Source organism: Stenella coeruleoalba, assembly GCF_951394435.1.
Source record: "Stenella coeruleoalba genome assembly, chromosome: 10".
Classification (NCBI taxonomy): domain Eukaryota; kingdom Metazoa; phylum Chordata; class Mammalia; order Artiodactyla; family Delphinidae; genus Stenella; species Stenella coeruleoalba.
Window position 1 is genome coordinate 41,751,463 of NC_137156.1, and position 12,906 is coordinate 41,764,368.

The 12,906-nt window shown below is 57.0% G+C and overlaps 1 protein-coding gene across 1 annotated transcript in view; it reads right to left on the reverse strand.

Annotated features, from left to right (window-relative positions):
- SYNGAP1 (synaptic Ras GTPase activating protein 1) overlaps positions 1–12,906 on the reverse strand; it is a gene marked incomplete at its 5' end in the record, with an annotated part of 32,299 nt that overhangs the window by 9,980 nt on the left and 9,413 nt on the right. Inside the window, 9 exon segments of the mRNA XM_079934938.1 lie at positions 157–358; positions 489–725; positions 2,266–2,410; positions 2,628–2,772; positions 2,900–3,526; positions 4,914–5,012; positions 5,238–5,391; positions 7,718–7,839; positions 8,306–8,397. Of these exon segments, the coding sequence (XP_079791064.1) occupies positions 157–358; positions 489–725; positions 2,266–2,410; positions 2,628–2,772; positions 2,900–3,526; positions 4,914–5,012; positions 5,238–5,391; positions 7,718–7,839; positions 8,306–8,397 (1,823 nt within the window).

Below are 12,906 nucleotides of genomic sequence, written 5' to 3' on the forward strand. Positions count from 1 at the left end.
GAGTTCAGGTAGAAGGAGTCTGAGCTGGGGAAGTGGCATTGGAAGTGGCAGTGACATGTCTGGGAACAGGAGGGGGGAAGAATCTGCGCAGGGGGTGGTCTCCGGGCCACAGGAGCCTCTGGCGACCTGAGGACGGGCCAAGGGGCCTATGCTCACCTTGCTGAGCTGGGGCAGCACCTCCCAGAGCAGGGCGTGCAGCGTGGAGAGCTCTCGGCCCAGGTCGATGTAACCCTCAAAGCTACTGCTATTGGTCAGTGTGTCCAGGTTGGAGATCTCGTACAGGAACTGCTGCATGGAACCCCACTCCAGCTCCAGAAACTCGTTCATGAAGCCCAGAAAGTCCTCCTTTGAGGTAAACCTGGCCAAAGCATCCAGAAGGTACAGGTCACACCCAGAAAGCCTCCAACCCACGCCTGTCTCTAGGGACTCGGGAGACCCTTCCTGCCCACTCCAGCCCCGTCTGACACCCAGCCTGAGGCTTCCCTCACTTGGAAAAGTTGGCCAGGTTCTGGATGACCTTGGCGATGAGGGTGAGGGTTCGCGAGGTCTGCTCATCTGGGTACTCCTGCATGAGCCCAAAGAGACTGGGTGACATGATGGCCGGGCAGAGGAAGCGCAGGAAGAGCGAGGCGCTGATCAGCCGGTCTGCGATGTCCTCCCGGCCCCTCTCTGCGCAGCGCAGCCGCCAAGACGCAAACACCTCCTTCAGCTCCCTCGGGAACACGCTGAGGGGACGGGGTGGGGAGACAGAGAGAGAGAGAGAGAAAGAGAGAGACCGGGACTGAGCCCCAGAGACCCTCAGCTTCCACGGAACATGCTGAGGGGGGTGGAAGGAGGTGAGGGTGTGGAACCCTCACAGAGGTGAGAGCGACAGGGAGGGAGGGAGGGCGGGAGCGCAGGAGGAGGACAGGAGGCTGCTGGAGGAAGAGGGCTATGGCAGAGGGGACAGAGGGGACAGACAGGGTAGGGAGAGAGAATGCAGGGGAGAGGAGGTGAGGGGAGAGGGACACGCGGGAGAGAGACAGGGGCAAGTGTGAGAGAGACAAGGAGAGGAGGAGAAGAAAGACACCAGGGAGAGACAGAGATGGGAGAGAGATGGAGGGTCACTCGAGGTACAGGGAGCTCGGACCCCCCAACTCTTCTGGATTCCAGGGAAATGGGGATGGAGGTGTCCCAGGCATGATCCCCAGTCCCTGGAATGGCTCAGAGCTCACTCTTCCCACCTCCCTGGTCCTCCTCTTCAATGTCCCATTGACACCTTAAACTCTAACTGGTGTAAAGTGAGCTCAGCATCGCTCCCCACATCTCCAACCTCCACTGGGCTCCCTCTCCTGACTCCCCAGTTCTGTCAGTGAGGCCACCGTGGTCTCCCAACCACCAGCCTCATGGCCTTGGGAGTTGTCCTTGCTCCCCACAGACATGCCCCCTCCTTTCCAATTACCCAATGACTCCTGGTGATCCTTTCCGCAGAGGGTCCTTACAGCAGCCCCTTTCTACTTTTCCTGCTACCATCCTGACTCAGGCTATGATTTCCATGCCTGAACCATTAACAACAATCCCCAACTAGTCTGGACTTCATTGTCCCTACTCCAGCCACCTGCCACACCCACCTCCATTTAAGAATTAACCTTCTCAATCATGATACTGCTTGGCATCCCACGACCTACCAATGAGCTCCAACTCCTTTACCTGGCAGCGGAGGCCTTCAGATTCTAACTCTCCTCGCCCTGTCCAGACACGTCTCCCATCACTCTCCACTGTGAGCCACACACTCCACTAAACTACCTCTGCCTGCTGTCCCAGGACCTCTCACCTTCACGCGTGGGCCTGTTCCACAGCCTTCTCCCGAAACGTCTTCTCAGCCCACCATATCTATACATCAGAACCTGACCTAGTCTTCCAAGCACAGCCGTGGGGGCACCTCCTCCACGAAGCCTTCCCTGCTTATCTCAGTCAAAGATCTGCCTTCTCTGACCTTGTGTTGCACTGCGGAGGTGTGGGGAGGGGGTACCCTCACTTGGAACTTAACACATACTGTACCGTTCTGTGGCTTTCTGTGTATCTAATCTGTCCCTACTCATTCTGGTGCAGGTCCTCTGAGGGCAGGGGCCAAGCCTCATGGCTCTCTGTCTGCTCTACAGCACCAAGTACAATGCTTTGCCCATAACTGGTGCTCAGTCCTCTTTGAAGATGGACAGATGGATGAACAGATGAACACACGACTCCCCCAACCCTGTCCCCCCAACCCAGGGTTCCCAGTCTCACCAATGGGAGTTGACCACCTTGCACAGGGCCAACTCACAGCACATCCGCAGGTTGGCCTGGTGCTCTGCCAGACTGGACGCCGTGCACTTGATGGGGTCCACCTCACAGTTCTCCTCAGATTCATACAGAGCACGGATGAATTCCCCTGTGGAGATGGGGGCACAGCGGAGGGCGGTCACACTTTCGAAGGGCAGGGACAGGGGCTGCCAAGGTTTGGGGAATCTCGGAATCAGGTTGGAGGGGACTCTGGGCCCAGAAGCATCAAGCTGAGGCAGGGTGGACTTGGGGTCTGGAGTAGCTACACTTAGGGCTGGGGTGGGCATCTGGCAGGTTTAGGAAGAACACCTGTGGGTAGGCCATACCGATGGCATCCTTGAGGTATTTCTGACCAATCAGTCTCATGTACTCTTCTATGGCTTTAGTGGCGAGCGTGTTCTCACGGAATATGAGGTGCTCCCGTTCCATGAACCGGTCCACCTCGGACATGGCCATGTCTGAAAGGAAGTCCTGGGGGCCAGGAAAAGCCAAGGGTCAGCCTCTGTCCAACCCAAGCTGATGAAGACAGATGTGCCCTACCCTTACTATCCCGAGTGTGCACTCCCAGGTCACCTTGTCCTGAGGGCCCAGTACTCACCTTGGCCTTGCCCGTACTCTGCAGGATGTGAACCAGCGCGCTGGCGACCTCCTCCTTGCCCTTGACATTCAGGGCGGGTTCCAACACCGCACACAGCATCCGATAATGGTTGGTGACGTACTCTGCAAACTCCTTATACAGCTCCATGGGCAGGATGCTCATTGTCTGGTAACGCGCTTTCAGCCGCACAGCCGGGCAACCTCCTTTGCCCTTGCCCCCTGAGCCACCCCCTGAGCCCCCTCCCCCTCCCGAGCCCCCCATACCCCCGGAGCCCCCACTGCCTGTCGGCAGGGTCACGGGGTACCACTGCTCTGTGAAGTGGCGCCCAGCCAGGGTGGCCACAGGCACAGTCACCAGGCCGACATAGCCCGCCTTGTCCTTCTTGCGCTTTTTGTCTGAGTCACGGTACAGGTGCAGCCGCAGGGCCCGGACGGCTGGCAGGTTGTTGAACTCGAAGTGCTCGCCCCAGAAGACGGTGTCCCCCGAGGCCGAGCGGGGCTTGGAGGTGGTGCGTGCATACAGCATATCATCCAGGCAGAGCTCGCAATAGTACCGCTTCTTGGGGGGCAGTTCCCGTGCCTCTATGATCCACAGCTTCAACACGTTGTCCACCCGGCGGCTGTTGTCCTGCCAGGGTAGGGCGGGTGCGGCAGATGAAGGGGAAGGGACAGAGAGACAGAGACACCAAAAGAGGAGAGACGGTGAAAAAGCCAGATAGTCTCCGACACCAGCAATCACAGGGCTGAGAAGGCATGTGCGGGATTAAACCGTGTCACCCCAGAATTCATATTTCATAGTCACATTAAGTGACTATAGTCACTTAAGACATGGTCGTACTGGATGAGGGTGGACCCTAAATCCAATGACTGGGGTCTATACAGAGAGGGAGATTTGGAGACCAGAGACACAGGAGGGGAGATGACCATATGAAGATGAAGGCAGAAAGTGCACAGATGCAGCAAGAAGTCAAGGGATGCCTGAGACTGCCGGCAACCACCAGAAGATATGAAGGGACAAGGGAGGATTCTTCCTAGAGCTTCTGAGGGAGCAAGGCCCTGCTGACACCTTGATTTTTGACTTCCAATCTCCTGAACTGTCAGAGAATAAATTTCTGTTGTGTTAAGCAATCCAGAGAGTGGTAATTTGTTACAGCAGCCACAGGAAACTGATACAGAGGGAGCTCATACATCAGACGACAGAATTCGTACTGAGAAAAGATTTTGAAAGCTAGAATAATAAACCCAAAATATTAAGGTGGAATTTGAACAGGATAACTGAGGAGTCCTTTAAAGACAATCGGAAGATAATTGCAAAATATGCATAAATGCAGCAGGTGAGACTATACAGTTAGTGTGAAAAGGGCCTGGAGGATGACAATGACCAGTGAGGCTCAGGTGATGCTGCAGTGTGAAAAGAGCCTGGTGTTTATACTCTGCATGGGGCAGATCACATACAGCATCTTGGGTCTAGTTTTTAAGAAGGACATTGACAAACAAGGGTTCCCACAGAGGAGGCCACGAGGACTGTGAGCTCACTGGAAACTGGGAAAAAGAGAACAGCTCACGGAACTGGGAGCATTCCTCCTGGGAAGAACACGAACTCAGAATTTTTGAGCCAAAGGGTCCTTATAGATTATGTAGTTCAACCCCATTCCTACCAGTCATACAGAGAGGAAACCAAGGTCTAAAGACTCATCTACCTGACAAATCTATGTGTCCTGCAGTAACACTGCAAGCTGGGCCCGGGCGCCCACCTGTCAGGGTGTTAGTGGGACATCCCTGCTTGCAGGGAAGATGCACCAGAGGACTTCCAGAGCCCCATCAGTTCCATAACTCTATGATTTCTATGGTAGGGAAACATCATAAGGTAGAAAGAAAGGAAAAAGAAATGGGGGACTCAGAGGAAAATGGGGGTCCCCTCCTCCTTGGTCCCCTTCTCCCCTAGGCCCCCAGTTTCCCCTGCAGCTTGACCTTTGCCTTGCCCATGCTGTCTGTGTACCCTGTACTCCCAATACCTTGTTGGGTTTTACTGCCCGCTGTAGATTCTCGATCCATTTGTCCCTTTCGGCCGCAGAACGACAGGCAAAACATTTTGTTCCTGATGATGTTGTTACCTAGAGAGGGGTGTGGAGGTCAGTTGGAGCTCTAGAGGGGTGATGACTCCCAAGGACTGAGAGTCCATCACCATCTCTTCCTCCCCGGCCTATCCTCCTTTCTCTCAGCCCCAGAGGCTTCTGTTTCCTTGATGTCCCCACCTCTGCCGCTTTCTCCAGGACTCTCTGCCCTCCCCCTCCGTGACCCCTGCCCTTTGGCCCTCCCCAGCCCCCTACACCCAGTACCTCAAAACAGAACTCCTGGCCCAGGATGGAGCTGTGCACTGGCTTGATAATGGAATCTTCATCCAGGTTGAGCTCCAAGGCCTCGGCCGCACTGCTAGGACTCAGCAAGGACTCGTGAGAGTGCGACTCCTTAAAGCTCTGCATCAGCCGGGCCCTAGCAGGCGGGGGTCCAGGAGGGAGAATCAGGGCCCCACTCTGCTTACACACTCACAGGCTTGCATCGCCAACCTGACTCTAGGATGGAGACCTGGGGAAAGGGGCTCCTAAACCCACTTCCCACATGGACACAGACACAGACAGAAAGAAACCCAGCCTATCCCCGGGGAAGGACATGAAGGATGTGAGAGAAATGAGAACACTTTAAGAAATCCCCTCCCCTCAGCCCACCACCTAAGGGGTTGTGAGGACTGGGGACACCTAGAAATATCTCAACCCAGAAAGGGACCATGGGAGAAAAAAAAAAAGAACAGGTGGGCCTTGGACACTTCTAGGTGGGACTTCTATGTGACACCTCCCCCGCCAAAACCACAGCTTCAGTATAAGGGGAAAAAGGTGGGAGTAAAGAACCAGAAGTACAGGGGCTTCCCTGGTGGTGCAGTGGTTAAGAATCCGCCTGCCAATGCAGGGGACACGGGTTCAAGCCCTGGTCCGGGAAGATCCCACATGCTGCGGAGCAACTAAGCCTGTGTGCCACAACTACTGAGCCTGCACTCTAGAGCCCGTGAGCCACAACTACTGAGTCCATGTGCCACAACTACTGAGCCTGCGCTCTAGAGCCTGTGCTCCGCAACAAGAGAAGCCACCGCAATGAGAAGCTGGCACACCGCAATGAAGAGCAGCCCCCACTCTCCGCAACTAGAGAAAGCCCGCGCACTGCAATGGGGATCCAATGCAGCCAAAAATAAATAAATAAAATAAATAATTTTAAAAAGAAAGAAGCAGAAGTTCAAAGATGCTGGTCTGGGCCTTGGCACACAGGTAGTGCCTAAAAAGCACTTAATAAATCCAAAAATGAACGAGCTAAGAGGACAAGTTTTAGCAGAATCATGGGAAAGAGTGAGGGAAAATCATAAAAAATAGAAGAAGGATTTTGGGCAGAAGAGTGACAACGGAGATAAGGGACTGAAAATGGGGACTGGGGAAGAACAGATAAGGCGAGAAGGAGAAAAGGAGGGGGGAAAGGTGTGCGCAGAAAGACAGGATGGGAGAAGATGAGGAGAGGCCACTGGAGAGCTGGATGTGGGAACAGAGGTGGGGGACGGGGTGGGGGGGGGCGAACTTGGGAAAATTAGTGCAGGAGGGCAGAGGTGAAAGGCACTGAGGGGAGTGGAGGCCGGGACCACAGGGAAGGCAGAAGGTGAAAGGCACTGAGGGGAGTGGAGGCCAGGACCACAGGGAAGGCAGAAGGTGAAAGGAACTGAGGGGAGTGGAGGCCGGGACCACAGGACAGTTTGCTCGGAGCCGGCTAGGGGATGAAGAGTAGAGAGCAGTAGGGAAGCGGGAGGGGGAGCTCGGGTGTGGGAGCCTCCATGGAGCTATTTATAGCAGCCCCGTCATCTTGGGCTCTGTTGCCGTCAGCACAACGCTCCCCCGGCCCCCCGCCCCCGCGGCCAGGAATACCAGGCCCTCACACCCCCCCTCCCCAAATCCAGCTCCGGTGACATGGGAAGGGGGAGGGGAAGGTGTGACTCACCTATCCCAACCTCCCCTACCTGCCCCATCCCGGGGGCGGCCAGACACGGGGGGAAAGGAAGGACAGGGTTCTCCCTGGGGCGGGGGGGGGGGGGTGGACTGGGTGAGGGGGAAACCCAAAGAGGGACCCCAAAGAGCAGACCACAGGAGCAAACAAGATTTCCTTCAAGCCCAGCCTCGGAGACAGTGCCCTCTGGACTTCTCTGCGGGCTTCTTCCTCAGGCTTCAGTCCATGGATTAACCCTCCAACCTCCCCTCCCCAGTCTGTTGACCTGCATACCCGTGCCACCTCCCCTTCTCTGTCACGCTCTACGCTGCACCTTCTCTCCTCCATAATACCTGCCAGCCCCACCCCACCCTACCATCCTTTCCTCATACCCTCTACCTGGATCACACTCTCCCCTCCTACCAACCAGCCCACCGCCCCTTCCCTGGATTCCTTAAATGTTCCTCCCAGGCTCCGTCACTCCTTCTCCGTCCTTCTGTACAGCTCCTTCCATCCTGGGCTGGAGCCCATCCTTCTGACGGTCAGAAGAGTCCATCCCTCCTTGGCTTCACCTTCACCCCCTTTCCTGCCCCGCTGCTCACCCTCTCTGGGCACCCTGCACCAAGCCCCTCTCCTGCTGCTCCTCTGTTCTGACCCCTGTCCCACCACACCTCTCAATCAATCTGAAGCCGTCAAGCTCTACACTCTGAGAACCCCCACCCCTCCAGCCTCACTCTGGAGGCCCCTACACTGCATCCAACTCATCCCACCACGCTCTAGCCCACCGCTCCAAGCCCTGTACCGGTCATGGTCAGCACTTCGGAAGCGAGGCAGGATCTGGCGAAAGCTGCTGGTCCGGTCAAGTTTGGGTTGTGACTTCGTACGTTTGATGGAGCTTTTTAGCCTCCGGCTCAGAAAGCCTTGCTGGGTGGGGGGGAAATGGGGATAGGTGTGTTTTGGGGTAAGGTCAGTTCTACCTCCTCACCGCTCAGCTGGTAAAGAGTCCCTGGATGAAGGTGGGATGGGGGGAAAAGGGAAATCTCTAGAGGCTAGGAAAGGGGGATAGGAGCCCTGCTACCAGTTTGTCTTCCTGTGCTCTCATGGATGCGAGTGTACACACACACACACACACACACACACACACACACACACACACACACACACACACACACACACACACACACACACACCAGCCTGGAGAAGGTGGGAGGGCTGGTCTGAGAAGCAGGGGGGCAGAGCCAAGAAGGGGGAAACCAAAGAGGTGGGGGCACACACACACATACTCTCTCTCTCTCCCCTCCTTCCTCCTTTCTCATAATCCTCAGGCTCCCGCTGGGGCTGGAGGGGAGGGGACCCAGCTGAGCCACATCTGGCAGGCGCCTTCACTCACCGAGGGCCGAAAGGGTGCAGCGGGGGCGGCCTCCATGCTGTACTGCTTCCCCCCTGGGACGCTCTTCCTCCTCGAGCGACCCAAGTGGTATTCTGGAGGGGAGAAGAGGGCCGGAACAGAAGTTGGGGAGGGGGTTGCCGTTAGCCCAGGTTTCCACCCCTGGCCCCAGCACACTCGCCCACCTCCCTCTGCCCCTTAGCTCCAGCCTCACCTACCCCCCGGAAAGCAGCAGGAAGAGCAGCGGCGGCTGAGAAGCTGGCGGCGGGAAGGAGGGGGCAAGGAACCCGAGCCGGAGCCCCCGGAGGGGGACGGGGTGGGAGGCCTTAGGCCCATGACTGGGGCTGGGCCTGGCAGTCAGCAAAGGGGCATGGCTGAGAGGGTCAGTAAAACTCCAGGAATAAAGGACACCGAAGATCCACAGAACCTAGGTCCTTGGTGCCCACCCCCCCCAGGAAGGGGCGAGCTGGTGGGGAAAGTCGGGTTAAAGGTCATTGACCAGAGGCAGGCCTTCCTCCTCCCTCAGCTGGGTACAACTTCCACCTGGCCCCTACTCCTGAAACCCCTCTCTGTCTGGAGGGCCAGAGCTACCTCCCATGACCCCCTCCCTGGACTGGAGGGGTAAGTCTTGGAAGGGACCTGTGAGGAGTGGAAGCGGAAAAAGCCTGGGGACAGAAAATTCAAGGAAGGGATGGGGGGGAGGGGAGAAGGGGCTGGTTCCACGTGCACTGCAGTGGCAGGGACTCAGAAGTGAAGGGGGAAAGGGGAAAAGAGAAGAATGCAGGGGAACGGGCAGGGAGTGGGGAAGATGGGCAATGGGGACTCGGGGTACTCCCAAGTGAGGGCAGGGAGAGGAGGAGGAGGGGAGATGAATGCCGATGAAGCTCAGACTGCTCAGAGTCAAGAAGGGTGGCAGCTGGGAGGAGGGAAGCTGAGGCTCTGCTGCCAGGGAATTTAGAGGGGCCAAGTGGCTAGAGGAGAATGAAAGTGGGGGGATGCCAAGCTCGGGCTCCAGCTCCAGAATGGCTGCCCAGGCCTGGGCTCCCCCCTCAGCCCCACAGTCACCACTGCAGCCAATGGGGGGGCAGGTGCTGCATCAGGGGCGGGGCTACTATCTCCATGGCAACAAGAAGCTACATGCTGGGGGGGGTGGACCGGAAGAGCTGCCTGTTAACCCTCTAGTTTCCAAAACAAGGGAGGGCCACAGCTACACGTTCACTGTCGGCTTCCTGAATTGCAAATCGCCTGCAAATTGCCCTAGAATCAGTCTCCAGCTTCCCTAGGCCTTTAAAACCTGGGTGTTAGGAGATGTGCACACAAAAATGTGGCTCCCATGACACAGGAACCCTTGTTAGTCCCTCAGGAACACATGTGTAAAGCACAAAAACATACACCGAGCTGTGGGGGGTACGTGCACATAAGACCCATGATACAAAAAATAAAAAAGGGATCTAGGTGCTTATGAGACATACAGGCAACTGTGAGAATGGGGGGGGGGGTGCCACGGGTCCACATTCTGAGACCCTGGGGCCCAGATACCCCACAGTATACATGCTTAGACATATGTGAGCACTGCAACAGGGGAGTACATACTTGGACCCAGACACTCACATGAGAGCTGCTAGTGTGGATGTGGGGCCCGAGTCCCTCGGGCAGTCATGTGGGCAGCACGTTACAGAAGGGGACATTTAACCCAGAGACACACACAGGGCCCCCACACAGGGGGAGCCACTTTAACCTCTAAAACACATGTTTGAGTATACCATGATCCTGACCACATCAAGGTATCCCTGTATCCCCAAAGCACAAACATCCTTCATTCACATGAGAAGTACAACCACAACCACTGTCTCAGGACAACCCCTTCTTCTCCCCCAGCCTTTCCCTGACTCCAACACATGAATCCGTGGTTGCTACCAGAATACAGACAGACCAAGGAGCAAACGTGTTAATTACCCTTCTGTAACACACTCAACAATGCATCTAAGGGTTCAGAATATCTCCTTCCCAGTCTTTGCCTTTCTCAGGTCTAGCTGCCTGTCTCATGCCATGGAATGTAGCTCAGCCACTATTTCCATTGGCAAGCTCCTGTAATAAAGGCAGAAAGTCTAACTTCAAATCCACTAAAATTACATTTTGGAACTAAAGAATTAACAGAAGGAGAACGGATTTGCTAATTGGTTTGCTTGGTTCTTGAAGTAATATAACGTTATACGTACAACCAAGCACTAAGATCCAAGAACTCCCATATAAGTCAGAGGTACACGGAGGCCACATACACATACACTTACAAAGACCCTCACTGCCACAGTGAAAAACAGAGCAGAAACACAGAGGGAAAAGGGGCGGAGTGACAGAATCACAGGACATCCTGTTATTAGTGCTGCATGCAGTGACATGTGCAGAAAACAGGCACACGCCCATGTCCACACACAGAGCAAACCTGATAAGCATACACCACGATCCTGGGTCTCCATGTCCCATCCCTGCACGATGTATACACGCATGCACACGCATAACAGCCACCTACACAGACCCGTAACACAGGCATTGTGCACACACCCACACATGTACACACCCTGTATACACACACAATTGGACACACACACACACACACACACAGCGAGGGCTTAGACTCCCGCCTCTCCAATCTCTCTAATCTTGCCATCACCCACAGAATCTCCCCTTGCCCTCCAATCCCCCAAATCCCTAACCTTCCCTTTGGCCTTTCTTCCCTGTCACACCCAGCTGGCAGCTCTCAAGGGGAGCCACAAAGGGAGGCTGCCAAAGCAGGTGGAGGAACAGAGTTGGACAGAGAGCAGAGAAATGAGGGACAAACTCTGTGCTGGAAACAGGAACCTCTAACAGCAGTTCCTGCCATGCCAGGCCTCACTGTGAGCCAGCCTCTATGATGGCCTCCCCTGATCCAACCAAGCCTGATCCTACACGGCCTACACAAATCCCAACCCCATCTTGCCCTTTCTCCTCTGAGATCACTTTACCGAAGGCCTGACTCTCTCTGCCCCACAAGCTGCCTCCCCAGCTTCCAGGCCCCTTCTCCGCTGTCTCCAACCAGTTCCCCATCTTAAAACCTCTTCTCTCTCTTCTAAATCTGGCTCCACTATCTCCCACCTTCCCAGCTATTCTCCAGCTATTCTCTCTCCTGAGCTCTCTCTCCTCTGCAAGCCTCTCTCATTCCTCCTCTCCCCCAACTCCCCACTTTTCCTCTTTACCCCGCTCTTTCCCTTTTCAGCTTTTCTGTCCCCACTCCCTAACCGAGCAGGGGCTCACACCTGCTAGCCCAAAGGTATTTCATACATGGTAGGATTCCAAGGAACACGCTCACACACTTACTCTCTCCCCCCACTTGCACACCACCCACATCCAGACACGCCCTGGACACCCATGCTGGGATTGACACAGATACCCAGGCCAATGATGGAACACACATGCAAAGACACACACTTGCCACCAGGGACACAGAAAATCCTTCTCATGCAGCCACACATCCCCACACACAGGAGACTGATAGAAGGTGAGCCCCAGCAAGGAACATGCATTCTCAGGGTCAGAGGTGACAGGTACCAGTAAGGCCAAAAGCTGCCCCACAAACCAGTGGTCAGCCCAGCAGCCCCCTAGGCAGGAAGCCGGCAGAGGCAAGATACGACAGGACAGACTTGAAAACCGCTGGCTGCACATGTGTGCACGAGGAACTGGGCCCCCGTGTGCACATGGCACCGACACACAGGGGACACGAGCTTGGACGGCGACACACACGCGGACACCCGGGCTGCCACCTCCACCAAGGGTCTCCAAGACCACCCCACACCGGCCGCCCCCGCGCGCTCGAGACCCTGCCCCCACGAGGCCTGTCCCCGACCCCCCGACCTCCGCTGTCCCCCTCCAGTTACCATAACTCCCCCCACTCGGAAGATGCAGCGAGAACATGCGGAGGGAGCAGCTGCCGCCGCCGCCGCCGCCGCCGCCGCGGCCTCCCCACCCCCCTCCCGGCGCCCACGCACACACGCGCCCCCGCCCCCAAGAGCGCGGCGCCCCCCCACGCGCGCGCTCCTCGTCCGCCCGGCCCCGCCCTTACCTCGCACCGCCCCCAGGAGGGGTCGGGGGGGATGTCCCCGGTGGGGGAGGGGCCCCGCCCCTGCGCGGGGGAGGGGCGGGGTGCAGCGGTAGAGGGGGCGGCGCGGCCCGGCTCGCGCCGCCCGGCGCGGTGGGGGCGGCGGCGGGGCCCGGGACGGCCGGGACAGCCGAGCGGTGACGGCCGCGGGAACGGCTCCCTCCGCCGCCGCTCCCGCCGCTGCCGCCGTTGCCCGGGCCCCGCCGCCGTTGCTAGGCGACCGCTGCTGCCGTGGCCGCCTCTGTCACGAGCCCCGTCGCCCGGAGACAGCGCAATAGAGACACGGGAGGGGGACGAGGGGACCCCCAAAACCAACCGGGCCTCCCACCATCCTCCTGAGCAGGACCCCCCATCAAAACCTCGAAGGGAACGAGGGGCTGCGGCTCCACCCAGCAGAGGAGGAGCCCTGGATGCCAATGCCCCTCAAAGGTCCGGCGACCTCTCCTGGGCTCGAGAGTCCACAGCCTTTGCA